Raw genomic sequence first — 13,283 nt, forward strand, 5'->3', positions numbered from 1 at the left:
CCAAAAACAAAATCGCTGCCGTTGTGTCCTTGGGCGGGACACTTCACCCTTTGCCCCCGGTGCCACTCACACCGGTGAACTGAATGATGAATGATAGGTGGTGGTCGGAGGGGCCGTTGGCGCAAATTGCAGCCACGCTTCCGTCAGTCTACCCCAGGGCAGCTGTGGCTATGAAAGTAGCTTACCACCACCAGGTGTGAATGACTGATGGGTTCTACATGTAAAGCGACTTTGGGTACTTAGAAAAGCGCTATATAAATCCCAGTTATTATTATTATTATTATCTTGTGTTTTTTTTGTTGATTTAAAAAAAAAAAAAACGATACCGATAATAAAAAAAACAATACCGATAATTTCCGATATTACATTTTAACGCATTTATTGGCCGATCATATCGGCAGGCCGATATTATCGGACATCTCGACTCAAAAGTAAAATGTGTAGTAGTGAACTGTCAGGAACACTAGATGTAGCAATAGTTGTGACCCCAAAGAGTCGGAGACAGCAGGCAGCGGGTATTTAAAGTCAAAAATGTCTAAATACAAACTTGAGTGCAGCGAGGTGAATGCACAGAAAAAGTAGCTGACAGAGAACTAATAAACAAAAGTAGTTCCGCAAAATTCGATTATACACTGATCGTGTTGGTGACTCCAAACATTTATTCCGACGAAACGTTAAATGCTTAAATAGTGCCCAAGTGATGATTAGCAGCAGGTGGAAAACACACAATTACTAATCACACTCAGGTGATGAAGACAGCGTTAAGCAACAGGGTGAAGCTTTTTGCAGGAACAATACAAAACAGAACAGGAAGTGGAAACAAAATAAGAGCGCAAGACAGGAAGTGAACCAAAAATACAGCAAAAACAAAAAAAACTAGACAAATAACGGCCTGCTGTTACAGGTCGTGACAAGCAACATTTGTTTTTTGTTCGTCAACATTGTTGCAATTGACAATTTTTATGCTATACACGGTAAAAAGTGAACAATTTTCATCCAGCTTTATATGTAACGTGACCATGAATATCATGATTTCGTTTTTTGGTTTTTTTAAATGATGAATTTTCATTCAGTTGTGTGTGTGTGTGTGTGTGTGTGTGTGTGTGTGTGTAGGTACATCACCATCTTCTACGCTCTGAGGTACCACAACATCATGACGGCGAGGCGAGCCGGCTGCATCATCGGCAGCATCTGGGCCTTCTGCACCGGCTGTGGAATTGTCTTCATCATCTACTCGGACACCACCTCCGTCATCATCTGCCTGGTGGCCATGTTCTTCAGCATGCTGCTCATCATGGCGTCCCTCTACAGCCACATGTTCATGCTGGCGCGCTCGCACGTCAAGCGCATCGCCGCGCTGCAACAGGGCTACAGCAGCGTCCGCCAGAGGACCAGCCTGAAGGGCGCCATCACACTCACCATCCTCCTGGGCATCTTCATCGTCTGCTGGGCTCCGTTCTTCCTCCACCTCATCCTGATGATCTCCTGTCCCAGGAACTCGTACTGCGTGTGCTTCATGTCCCACTTCAACCTCTACCTCATCCTCATCATGTGCAACGCCGTCATCGACCCGCTCATCTACGCCTTCAGGAGTCAGGAGATGCGCAAGACTTTCACCGAGATCTTTTGTTGCTTCAACCCCAGGAACTGTTACACCAACATCTGCGCTCTGACTGCCAAGTGTTGAACAGCTGAAACTGCTCAGCACTTGTGGAAAAACCATGGAGGCTATTTCATCCCTACAAGCCTGTTATGCAGATTTCTCTAAAGAGCAGGGAAACCTACGAAACAGGCTTGTAGGGATGAAATAGCCTTCGTGTTTTTTCCTGACCCATATATATATATATATATATATATATATATATATATATATATATATATATATATATATATATATATATATATATATATATATATATATATATATATATATATATGTATGTATGTGTGGGGGAAAAAATCACAAGACTATTTCATCTCTACAGGCCTGTTTCATGAGGGGGGGTACCCTCAATCATCAGGAGATTTTAATGGGAGCATTCGCATACCATGGTTTATATAGGGCACAGAGTGGGTGGGTACAGGCTGGCCTAGGGGCGTGGTGATTGGCTCATGTGTTACCTAGGAGGTGTTTCCGTCTATGGCGGCATGCTGTGACAATTTCGCTGCGCTTGTTGAGGGATGACAGGTCTGGACGGTAAATAATAAACAGTTTCTCTTTCAAGCATAGGTTGCATCTTTTATTACCACTATTGTAAGGTGTGCTGGATGCAAGAATTTGCCATGTTATTGAATATTCAACATTATTGTCTTTGAGGTCCCAAATGTGTTTGCTGAGTTCTGTGGTATTTCGCAAGTTTTTGTTCCTGAAAGAAGCCTTGGGATTGTTCCATCTGGTTTTGAATTCTCCCTCGGTTAATCCTACATATGTGTCGGATGTGTTAATGTCCTTGCGTATTACCTTAGATTGGTAGACAACTGATGTTTGTAAGCACCCCCCGTTGAGGGGGCAATCAGGTTTCTTTCGACAGTTACAGTCTTTGTTGGTTTTGGAGTCGCTCTGTCTGGGGGCCGACGGCACATTTGCAATTGTTTTGTTGTGGTTTGAGATGATTTGTCGCATATTGTTCATGCAGCTGTAGCTCAATTTAATGTTGTTCTTGTTGAATACTTTTCTTAGGGTGTTGTCTTTGGGAAAGTGTTTGTCAATCAGATTGAGGAATTTGTGTCCAATGTTAGTTGAGACGTTTTTGCTGTATGGGGGGTTGTACCAGATGATGTTGTTTCGTTTTCTGTTCTTTTTTGGCTGGTTTTCTGGCGTGGGTTCATAGGTGAGGGTGAAATTGTATCCGCTTTCATCAAGGGCTTTTTGGTACGGGGGGTTGCTTGGTCAAATTCAGCTTTGCTAGATGACAGCATCGATAGCCTTTTATTGATTCCGGTAGGTATTCTTTTCGTGGTGGTGTATGTGTATATATATATATATATATATATATATATCTCGTGAGTTCAAACCCCGGCCGAGTCATACCAAAGACTATAAAAATGGGACCCATTCCCTCCCTGCTTGACACTCAGCATCAAGGGTTGGAATTTGGTGATTAAATCACCAAAAATGATTCCTGGGCGCGGCCACCGCTGCTGCTCACTGCTCCCCACACCTCCCAAGGGGGTGATCAAGGGTGAGGGGTCAAATGCAGAGGATAATTTCACCACACCTAGTGTGTGTGTGTGACAATCATTGGTACTTTAACTTTAACTTTATATATGTAAATGTATCTTGGCAAGTTACAATATTAATAAGACACATGGTCATAACCCAATTGTTTTATTGCAATTTGTTATATTTTTAAAAATACATCAGCGTTAGCAAACAATACGCTGACATCAAAATAAAGTTGCTAACATACATGTCCACATATTTTTTTTAAATATATATATTTTTCAATGTCTTGTCATCAGGCAAACTCAGCTTTTTACATGTAGCCAGAATAAAATGTTATTCTTTTTCAAGGGTTAACCTGATAAAACTGAACTTGTTGGTTGTTTCATGTATCTAAATCTTATTCAACAACAAAACATGAAGGCAAAAGTAGGAATGCACAGTTGATTTGAATTCTTCAAGCTTAAAGCTTAAGGCGGAAACCCAGGTCGCAGAGAGAGCAGGCAAAGTGCAAGTGAAGAAGCCTTTTTATTAGGGGAAGCGCAAACAAAATGTAGCAGGCACCAGGAACAAAGCCAAAGCACCGAACAATGTCCAGCGGAACAGGGCAGTACCTGATTGGCAACCAGGGACAGGTGAGGGAAGCAGCACTCAGGTCGAAGGCGAAGAATAAACAATAATAAACCCACGGCCAAAGTGGCATGAAGGATCAAGACATTCTGATCGGACAAAATGTGAATATATATATATTTTTCTGTGGCCTGAGATTGCTTTCACACTGCAGGGGGAAATGTTGAAAATATCAAATAGCAAATGTCACAGAAGTGTGAAGGTTGGATCGATTGGTCGTCAAACTTCACGGGAAGAAGGGGTGAGCATCATGTGAAGTCACAAGATAATAATAATATTATTATTATTATTATTACAAATAATATTAATGATAATAATAATATCTCTGGTCAGGTTGGTACATAACCAGTCGACTGCTACCTTCATCAAAAAATACAAATAAGTGACTGTCCTGATTCAATTTTTGGATGAATAGAAATGAGCAATAATCCATCCATTTTCTACCGCTTGTCCCTTTCGGGGGTGGCGGGGGATGCTGGAGCCTATCTCAGCTGCACATGGGCAGAAGGCGGGGTACACCCTGGACAAGTCGCCACCTCATCACAGGGCCAACACAGATAGACAGACAACATTCACACTCTCTTTCTATGCCACATCAATATGGAATGCACTCCCAACAGGTGTAAAAGAAAGGGCATCTCTATCCTCCTTCAAAACCGCACTAAAAGAACACCTCCAGGCAACTTCAACCCCAAACTAACACCCTCCCTTCCTCATCATACCTCTTCGGATTGTAAATAATCAAATGTAAACAATCAAATGTAGTCACTTTTTCTTATTATTTCTGATCTCTTTCTCTGTGTCCAATACTTTCTGTACATATGTACCAAGTCAGACCTACACTGTTGCAATGTCAATTTCTCTGATGATGCAATTGTTGATGACTGAAGTGTTGATACCAACCAAACTTAAACCTCCCCCCTCCATATCCCACACCCCGGATTGTAAATAATGTAAATAATTCAATTTATATACTGTGATGATTATCTTGTGTGATGACTGTATTATGAAAATAGTATATATCTGTATCATGAATCAATTTAAGTGGACCCTGACTTAAACAAGTTGTTACCATTTAGTGGTCAATTGTACGGAATATGTACTTCACTGTGCAATCTACTAATAAAAGTTTCAATCAATCAATCAATCAAAAAGGGCCAATTTAGTGTTGCCAATCAACCTATCCCCAGGTGCATGTCTTTGGAGGTGGGAGGAAGCCGGAGTACCCGGAGGGAACCCACGCAGTCACGGGGAGAACATGCAAACTCCACATAGAAAGATCCCGAGCGCAGGATCGAACCCAGGACCTTCGTATTGTGAGGCAGACGCACTAACCCCTCTCTTCCACCGTGCTGCCCTAGCAATAATATTAATAATTATTATTATTAATGTTAATAAGTGGGTCTACTGTCAGTACATTAAATATTTTGGAATTACAACGACAAATGATGTATCTTGTTGTTATGGAACGATGTCCCTTTGCAGTACTTTGCAGCACATTGCAGTACTTTGCAGTACTTTGCAGGACTTTACAGGACTTTGCAGGACATTGCAGTACTGCTGTATGCCCTCGAGGTGAACGTGTTCTACTGTTCCACTTACTACAATATTGTTATTGTGTACTTCTTTAACAATGACAGCAACAACACCCCATGTAAATATGAAATACTCTTTGTGTTTGTATGTGAAATAAAAGTACAAAAGTTAAGTTCAGCCTCTGTACGTTTATCTCGTCGCTGTCTTATATATGTTTATTTTATTGTTTATAGTTTTACCTGCTTCTAGCAGCCACGCCGACTTACAAGTCCTGCACGGGGACCTCTATTTACAAAGTGTACTGGTTCTTGAACAGGGTTCGTAAAAATGAAAGTTTGTGTATTGTAGCAGCTGTGCATAAACAACAATGTCCACATGAATAATGGGTTACAGCAGGGCCGGCCCGTGGCATAGGCTGTATAGGCAAATGCTAAGGGCGCCGTCCATCAGGGGGCGCCACGCCAGTGCCACAAATGTTGGAGAAAAAAAAAAGAAAAGTTGGTACTATTATTTCTAAATACAAAAAATAATCCCTCGTTAATTAAAATGCAAAGTAAAGCCTATATAATAGAAATATTATTTGTTACAACATTACGCCCCCCCGCACGGTGCGCCCCCTCCCTTCCCGTATCATGACTCTTTTTGGACGTCACCACATCAAAAAATCAACACAAGATGTCAAAACGGCCAAAACTGTCAGGTGCCCAGGGAAGAAAAAAAGAGAAAAGAAGAGGAAGAGAAACGAGAAAAAGACAGAGGTAGCAGGTAGGTAACGTTAGCCTACATGAAATTATTTGTCTGTTACAGAATGTGATAGTAACCTGGCTTTTTAGCATTAAGCTAATGTTACATGATTCGGCAATTGCTAATCAATAAATCGCTAGTTCTGTTTTAACGTCGGGTTAATATTGTGGAGGGGGCTAAATTGTCATGGAAAATAATAATGTAACGCTAGGTAATTACAGTACTCCCACCTTACATTCCTCAGGGACATTTGTATTAGATCTTTTAAGCAGGTGTTTTTTGTTTACATTGTTATTGCCTTCTGGTTAGCTAATGTTTGCCCTGCAGGTAATAGTCCCTTTTCCACCCCTTTATATATTAGGTATAGTTGTAAGCCTAGTTGTTAAAGTGCACATCATTAATGTTAATTAAGCAATATGTATGTAAAAAATATTGTATTTCATATATTCATTTTTTATTTTTTGCATTCATTTATTTATTCATAGTTTTTTTTATCTTGTTAACTATTCTGATTGTTAATTTGCTTTCTTTAAGTAAAAAAAAAAGGTCAAAGACAAAGCTATTCGGTTTCTTGTGAGTATATACACTTCACTGCCGATGTGGGGGGGCGCCACCTAAAATCTTGCCTCGGGCGCCAGATTGGTTAGGGCCGGGCCTGGGTTACAGCCTCAACAAAAGTGCATCTTTTAGTAAAAGTGTTTGTGTCTCCTCAGTTCCCAAACGTTTACTGAGTGTTGTTAAAAGGAAAGGCCATGTAACACAGTGGTGAACATGCCCTCTCCCAACTACTTTGGCACGTGTTGCAGCCATGAAATTCTAAGTTAATTATTATTTGCAAAAAAAAAAAAATTAAGTTTATGAGTTTAAACATCAAATATCTTGTCTTTGTAGTGCATTCAATTGAATATGGGTTGAAAAGGATTTGCAAATCATTGCATTCCGTTTATATTTACATCTAACACAATTTCCCAACTCATATGTGTTATGATCCGCTGCCCGGATCATATTTTTGTTTTTGTTTTCAAGTCACTTGTGTTTTCAGCACCTCTTGAGTTTGTTTCTGTTGCCATGACGGCAGATTATAGTCACCTGCCTCTGGTTAGTGTCCCGGACGCGCACCTGTTGCCCGGGCACTAATCAGAGGGCTATTTAGTTTACGCGCTGGCCTCACTCGGGCTGTTGGTTTTCTGTTACGACTGCGTGGCATGGTGATGCCGGAGGTCGTCTTTTCAAGATGCAGAGGGGTCAGGAAGCAGCTTGCAGGTGAGAATAAATGATTTATTCGAGTTGTAGTACAAAATATGCTGCGCGGTGCCCACGGCACAGAAAACAAAAGGGTAGCCAAAAGATGCTAATATCAAAAATGCAGACTATGAGCGAAACTAGGAGCGTAACTTGTTGCATGGGAGCAAACAAAACCAACAGACCGAGTGAGGCCAGCGCGTAAACTAAATAGCCCTCTGATTAGTGCCCGGGCAACAGGTACGCGTCCGGGACACTAACCAGAGGCAGGTGACTATAATCTGCCGTCATGGCAACAGAAACAAACTCAAGAGGTGCTGAAAACACAAGTGACTTGAAAACAAAAACAAAAATATGATCCGGGCAGCGGATCATAACAATATGGAAACGGGGTTTGTATATGTGAATAAAATATGGCGAGACCTTTGGGACACCTTTGCATAAAATCAGCATTGAAATAAAGGTGCAATCCCTTCCGAGCAAAGGAGCATCTTCCTGAAGGTGTGCCGCAGCTCGGTGCTGCGAAAGGCGTAGATGGCAGGGTCGATGAGGGCGTGGCTCATAAGCAGCACGACGTGGAGCTGGAAGAAGGATCTGTAGCACTCGCAATACGGGTCTGTGGGGCACGCCGTCATGATGAGCAGGTGGAGGAAGAAAGGTGCCCAGCACACCACAAAGGCCCCAAACAGGATGGTCAGCGTGAGGGCGCCTCTCATGCTTCCGCCCCGCCGCCTCCCCTGGCACCTTTGGCCAGCGCAGGAGGTCAGCGCGGCCATCTTCCTGGCATGGACGCGTGCCAGCATGAACATGTAGACGTAGAGGAAGCAGATGGCGGCGAAGGAGAGCACGAAGAAGGCAACCAAGCAGATCATGATGAACTTGGAGTCGAAGAACCTCACCATGAACATGGCCGACACCCCGCATGTTGTCCAGATGACGCCGAGAACGCCCGCTGTCCGCCGCATCGTCATGATGTTGTGGTATCTGAGTGCGTGGAATATGGAGATGTACCTGCAAGGAAAGCAAATACTACTTCATATAATACTACGAACACATACTAAGTACCTCAACTCACTCATTTACAGAGTCTGACACACCTAGGGACGGATCTACAGTGCTCAAGGTTAGCGTGTACTAAAACACGTGCAAACTTGATAGCATGCAAAGCTGATCTACTAAACTTGTGAGCAGAGCAGTGTTTGTCTTTAGTGAGCAGAATAAGAAATATGCAAAATATATGCTGATCATCAGAACGCCCATAATATAATTATTTAGCACAAGGGTTCTTAGCCTTTTTGACCTCAGGGCCTAACTCAGTACTCGTACTCTTGATTTTGCATTTCATTTAAATTTTTATATTCAATAATTATGTCTAACCTACTTTTACAACCTTGTCAAATGATATGCAAGCATGTGTTAATCACAAATATTATTTTTTATTCAACATATAAAACTTAGGCTTAGGTCAGACTGATTAGAAAAATAAGTAGTAACCAAATCAATTGCATGGAAAATAAGTACACATTAGAGATGCGCGGTTTGCGGGCACAACCGCGGAGTCCGCGGATTATCCGCGGATCGGGCGGATGAAATTTAAAAAAATTAGATTTTATCCGCGGGTCGGGTCGGGTCGGGCGGTTGAAATTAAAAAAAAAAAAGATTTTAAATAGATTCAGGCGGGTGGCAGTTAAACCAATTCGGAAATATATATACATAGTTAAATGTTGTTACCCACATACGAAAAACGAGCAGGCACCTGCTGCATATGCCACAACAGAAGAAAAAAAAAAAAAGAGATGGACACTTTTACGGAGCGGAGAAGGCCCCCGACGCCTCGTCGGGGTCCGGGACCGAGGCCCCTTCCCCCGAGAGGGCCCCACCGGGAGCCGTAGCTGAGGCGATCCGCGAGAAGGGCCCGACGCACGTCCAGGGTCACCACCGCGCCCACCGCACCGACACCCCGCCTCGTCCGCCTTCGTCGTGGCCGGCGTCACGCGCAGCAGGTAAGCAGCTTACCTGCCCGCCACCCCCGTGGCCGGGGGCTCGTAACAGGGGTCACTCCGCACGCTCCGCCCGCGCAGCTTACCTGCCCGCCACCCCTGTTGCCGGGGGCGCGTAACAGGGGTCACTCCGCGAGCAGTGCGCTCACGAAAGGGGTGGGGCTCACCCTGGTTGATATAGACAGCAGGACGGTGGCCATGGACGTCGGAACCCGCTAAGGAGTGTGTAACAACCCACCTGCCGAATCAACTAGCCCTGAAAATGGATGGCGCTGGAGCGTTGGGCCCATACCCGGCCGTCGCCGGCAGCGAGACGCGCTTGGAGGTGCGCTCAGCGCGGCTCCCATATGATTGCGCACTGGTGTGCGTCTGGGTCGTGACAGCGTGGCACGCGAATGTCTGTGCTGCATTGGATCAGTCTCCTTTCTTTAACAGGCAAAAGCTTTATAACCTCACTAATGCCTTGCATCGTCTATATTAGATATATAACAACGGGCGGGTGCGGGCGGATGGCGGGCGGGTGCGGTTCTGATCAAATGTTACATCGGATGGATGGCGGATGGTTGACGACTTTCTGATGCGGTTACGGATGAAATAATTGCCTATCCGCGCATCTCTAGTACACATACAATCACGCTGTGCTAAAATAAACATAATCAATAATGAACATGTTTTTTTAACTAAAGTGTCAATATAACAGCTTCACCAATTTAGTCATAATTTTTGCGCTTAAAAAACTTCTCTACGACTTTTTATCCCGAGACTTCTTCTGTTTATTTGATATTGTCATTACTGCCACAAGTGGTGGAAAAGTGTATTACAACCGCGGCCCATCGCCGAGGAACACATATCTTTTGGCGGCCCCGTGGTTAAGAAACACCGATTTAGTACACACAGTGTGATTCATTAAGACCAAAACTGTTCTAATGCTTTAAACTGCTTTAATGTGCCTTTATTTTGTGCGTCTACTGCAGAAAAGAGGCAGTTCCAAAAATTCCACAAAAAGTATTAAAGTTTGCGCAAAAAAACAAGGACATGCCACCCCTAATTGCGCAGTCTCAAAGGGGCTTGAAACAAAAACAAAACACATTATACCAAGAGGGAAACATAGAAGAACTAAAAGGAGGATATAAAAGAGCATGAAGCTGCTGCAGGGGCGCCATCTTGAATGCAAAAATCTAATTTGCACCAGTTATGATCACGCAGTCTTAGGAGATCACACGCAACACGCCAACTAATAGTACACACAATTTTATAGTTTATTTAGCACGTGTTTTTTGGATCTTAGTAGATCAGACCCCACATGAAATAAAGTGCTACTTTAAACTGCCATCATATAAGAGTTAGATAACCTAAAAACCAGGACGGGACTTTACATGGATCCACAGCCTCAGTACAAAACACCAGCTATATGTTATCAGAACCCTTGAAGACATAGTCGAAACAGTCCAAACCAGTGACAAGGGAAGACAGAGGGAGCAGGGTCTTTGTCTCAATCATTTGGACAAAAAGGACCACTAGATCCAACCCTGAGGATCGAAACAGGAGACCGTATGTGCTGATCCCTAACGTGACTGATTTGTCAGAGAAACTCAGAATGATTTTCTCTGAATACAAACATACTGATGTACTTTAAACCTACACCCTCTGGTCCACCGCAAGAACAAACTCAGGCCCCTCTGGTATAGGAAGATGCCCCAGATTCCTGAACTCAGGAACTAAGCCTAAACCTGTGCAGATCTGGCTGCTAGAAGATGACCCAACTAGCACCCCCAGCCAAGGCCGGACAAGTTTCAGAGTACTGGTCCTGGTGAGAGAGACAAGCGGTGAGCCGCCTCCACCCCAGCCCCGCTAGCCTCAGGCCGGTATGTGATATACTGTAGTTACAGTAGGTGGGTGTCTAGTCTACCGTGCCATTTTATTTGCGGGAGCATTGCAAGCTTGGCCCACTGACTCACAGGAACTATGTGTTTTTTTTCACCCAAATCTAACCCTAATCTTATTTTCTAAGTATCTACAAGGTCCGAATTGAACATATTTAGGCTTTGGAGGGGTCCTGGAAGATCTCAAAAGAACCCAAGTTGTCCCATTGATGAAGGGGAATGCCCAGAAAATCCCAAATGCACCAATTACCTCCCTGTTTGGCACTCAGCATCAAGGGTTGGAATTGGGGGTTAAATCACCAAAAATGATTCCCGGGCACGGCACTGCTGCTGCCCACTGCTCCCCTCACCTCCCAGGGGGTGAACAAGGGAATGGGTCGAATGCAGAGGACAAATTTCACCACACCTAGTGTGTGTGTTACAATCATTGGTACTTTAACTTTTTAACTTTAATAAGGGCTCTAGACAAGCCCCTGAACCCTTTGGGTATATTTCAGATATTTTGGACCACCGTGACTCTCAGAAGTAAGTCCTTTGGGGGGTACTTTGGAACCTTCAGGTCTTTTAGTTCTTTCCTGAGTCAATGGACTTTTCCTACTAAAAATAGATAGGCCCCAATCCCTTTGGGGGACACTTCTAGGCTCTAAAAGTTCCGCCTTATTTTGTAACTGCCCCAATCCGTCCGAGAAACTTGTCTTTCTCTCACTGCCAACAGTTGGTACCTGGACAAAATGTTGTTTGCAATTCCAGACAATGGCAGGTCAACCAGTGTTATGGACAGCGGGAAGATTGTGTTAGACAGTGAACGTTTCACGTTTGACCCCCCATGCTATATCAGTAAAATGATATTCTAAACGTGGCTGCTGTGTTCATGCACATACCGGTCCGCAGCGATGGCCAGGAAGCTGAAGATTGAACCCACAAAGGACATACAGAGCAGCGAGTCGATCACGTCGTCGAGCTTGGTCTCAGAGAAACCGTCCTTCTTCAGTTGGCCCTCGTCTGCAAACACAAGCAGCACGTTCTCGCAGCTTTTAGTGAGGCTGGCGACAGTGTTGAAGCCCGCCAGGCTGCACATGAAGCAGTACATGGGCGAGTGGAGGTTCCTGTTGTATACGACAGCCGCCACAACCAAGAGGTTCTCCATCAGACCGACGACCCCGATGGTGAAGAAGACTGCGACGGGCACGCTTAACTCCGGGCAGTCCGACGTGTTCGCCGTTGTGTTCATAGTCATCCAAGACAAAGCTGCTGAAGGCGGCCACTCAAGCTTTGTTGTCCTCTGGTCTTCTAGTGAAAACCATTGGAAGCATGTTGTTGGAGATGTTTGGTTTGGATTAGCGAAACCTTGTTTAGATCTCGTGCTCCGTAAAACCCAATAAAGCGGTTCAGAACGGTTAGAAAGCCGTTGTCCTCCTCATGGAACTAGTAAGTGGAACACAGCGGAACATTCTTTCTTACTTCTTGACTCAAATATGTGACATTCTGAGAGGAGCTTCATACATTTTCTTTCTCAAAGGCCGAATGTTGTTTTTAATCACAATCGGTCGCTGACATTGTTGTCACTGTTCTTATTTGGCAACTGAACATCATTGAGCAGATGTCCTGAAAGACAAGAAAGTGTGTTCACAGTAAATGTTTTTTAATGAGATCCTTGGTTATGGTCACACTGCAGGTCACATCCGATCTTTGTACCCAAATGTGACATGTATCGGATTTCGTCACATTTGAAGTCTTAGACTTAAAGTGGGCGTGACTTAAACTTAAAGTGAACGCGTCTTAGACCTAAAGTGGGTGCGACTTACATTTAAAGTGGGTGCGACTTAGACTTAAAGTGGGCGAGACTTAGACCTAAAGTGGACAAGTCTTAGACCTAAGGTGGGTGGACTTGTACCTAAAGTGGGTGTGACTTAGACCTAAAGTGGGCGTAACTTAGACTTCAAAGTGGGTGAGACTTAAACCTAAAGTGCGTGCATCTTAGACCTAAAGTGGGTGCGACTTAGATTTAAAGTGGGTGTGACTTAGACTTAAAGGAGCCAAATGTAAGAATTGCATGTCAAGTCATCATTAAATGGCCATGATATG

The 13,283-nt window shown here is 43.8% G+C and overlaps 2 protein-coding genes across 2 annotated transcripts in view; one reads left to right on the forward strand and one right to left on the reverse strand.

Moving 5' to 3' along the window:
- LOC133621189 (melanocortin receptor 5-like) overlaps positions 1 to 1,752 on the forward strand; it is a 39,983-nt gene extending 38,231 nt beyond the window's left edge. Inside the window, exon 5 of the mRNA XM_061983145.1 lies at positions 1,114 to 1,752. Coding sequence (XP_061839129.1) covers positions 1,114 to 1,687 — 574 coding nt within the window. The 3' untranslated portion in view covers positions 1,688 to 1,752. The remainder of the gene's footprint in view (positions 1 to 1,113) is intronic.
- Positions 1,753 to 7,761: 6,009 nt separating this feature from the next.
- mc2r (melanocortin 2 receptor) lies at positions 7,762 to 12,429 on the reverse strand. The gene is made up of 2 exons (XM_061983312.1): positions 12,080 to 12,429; positions 7,762 to 8,326 (listed from the first exon to the last, which is right to left on the reverse strand). The coding sequence occupies exons 1-2, from the start codon at positions 12,427 to 12,429 to the stop codon at positions 7,762 to 7,764; spliced, it is 915 nt and encodes a 304-aa protein (XP_061839296.1).
- Positions 12,430 to 13,283: the final 854 nt, after the last annotated feature.

This window comes from Nerophis lumbriciformis, linkage group LG21, assembly GCF_033978685.3.
Source record: "Nerophis lumbriciformis linkage group LG21, RoL_Nlum_v2.1, whole genome shotgun sequence".
Taxonomy (NCBI): Eukaryota; Metazoa; Chordata; class Actinopteri; order Syngnathiformes; family Syngnathidae; genus Nerophis; species Nerophis lumbriciformis.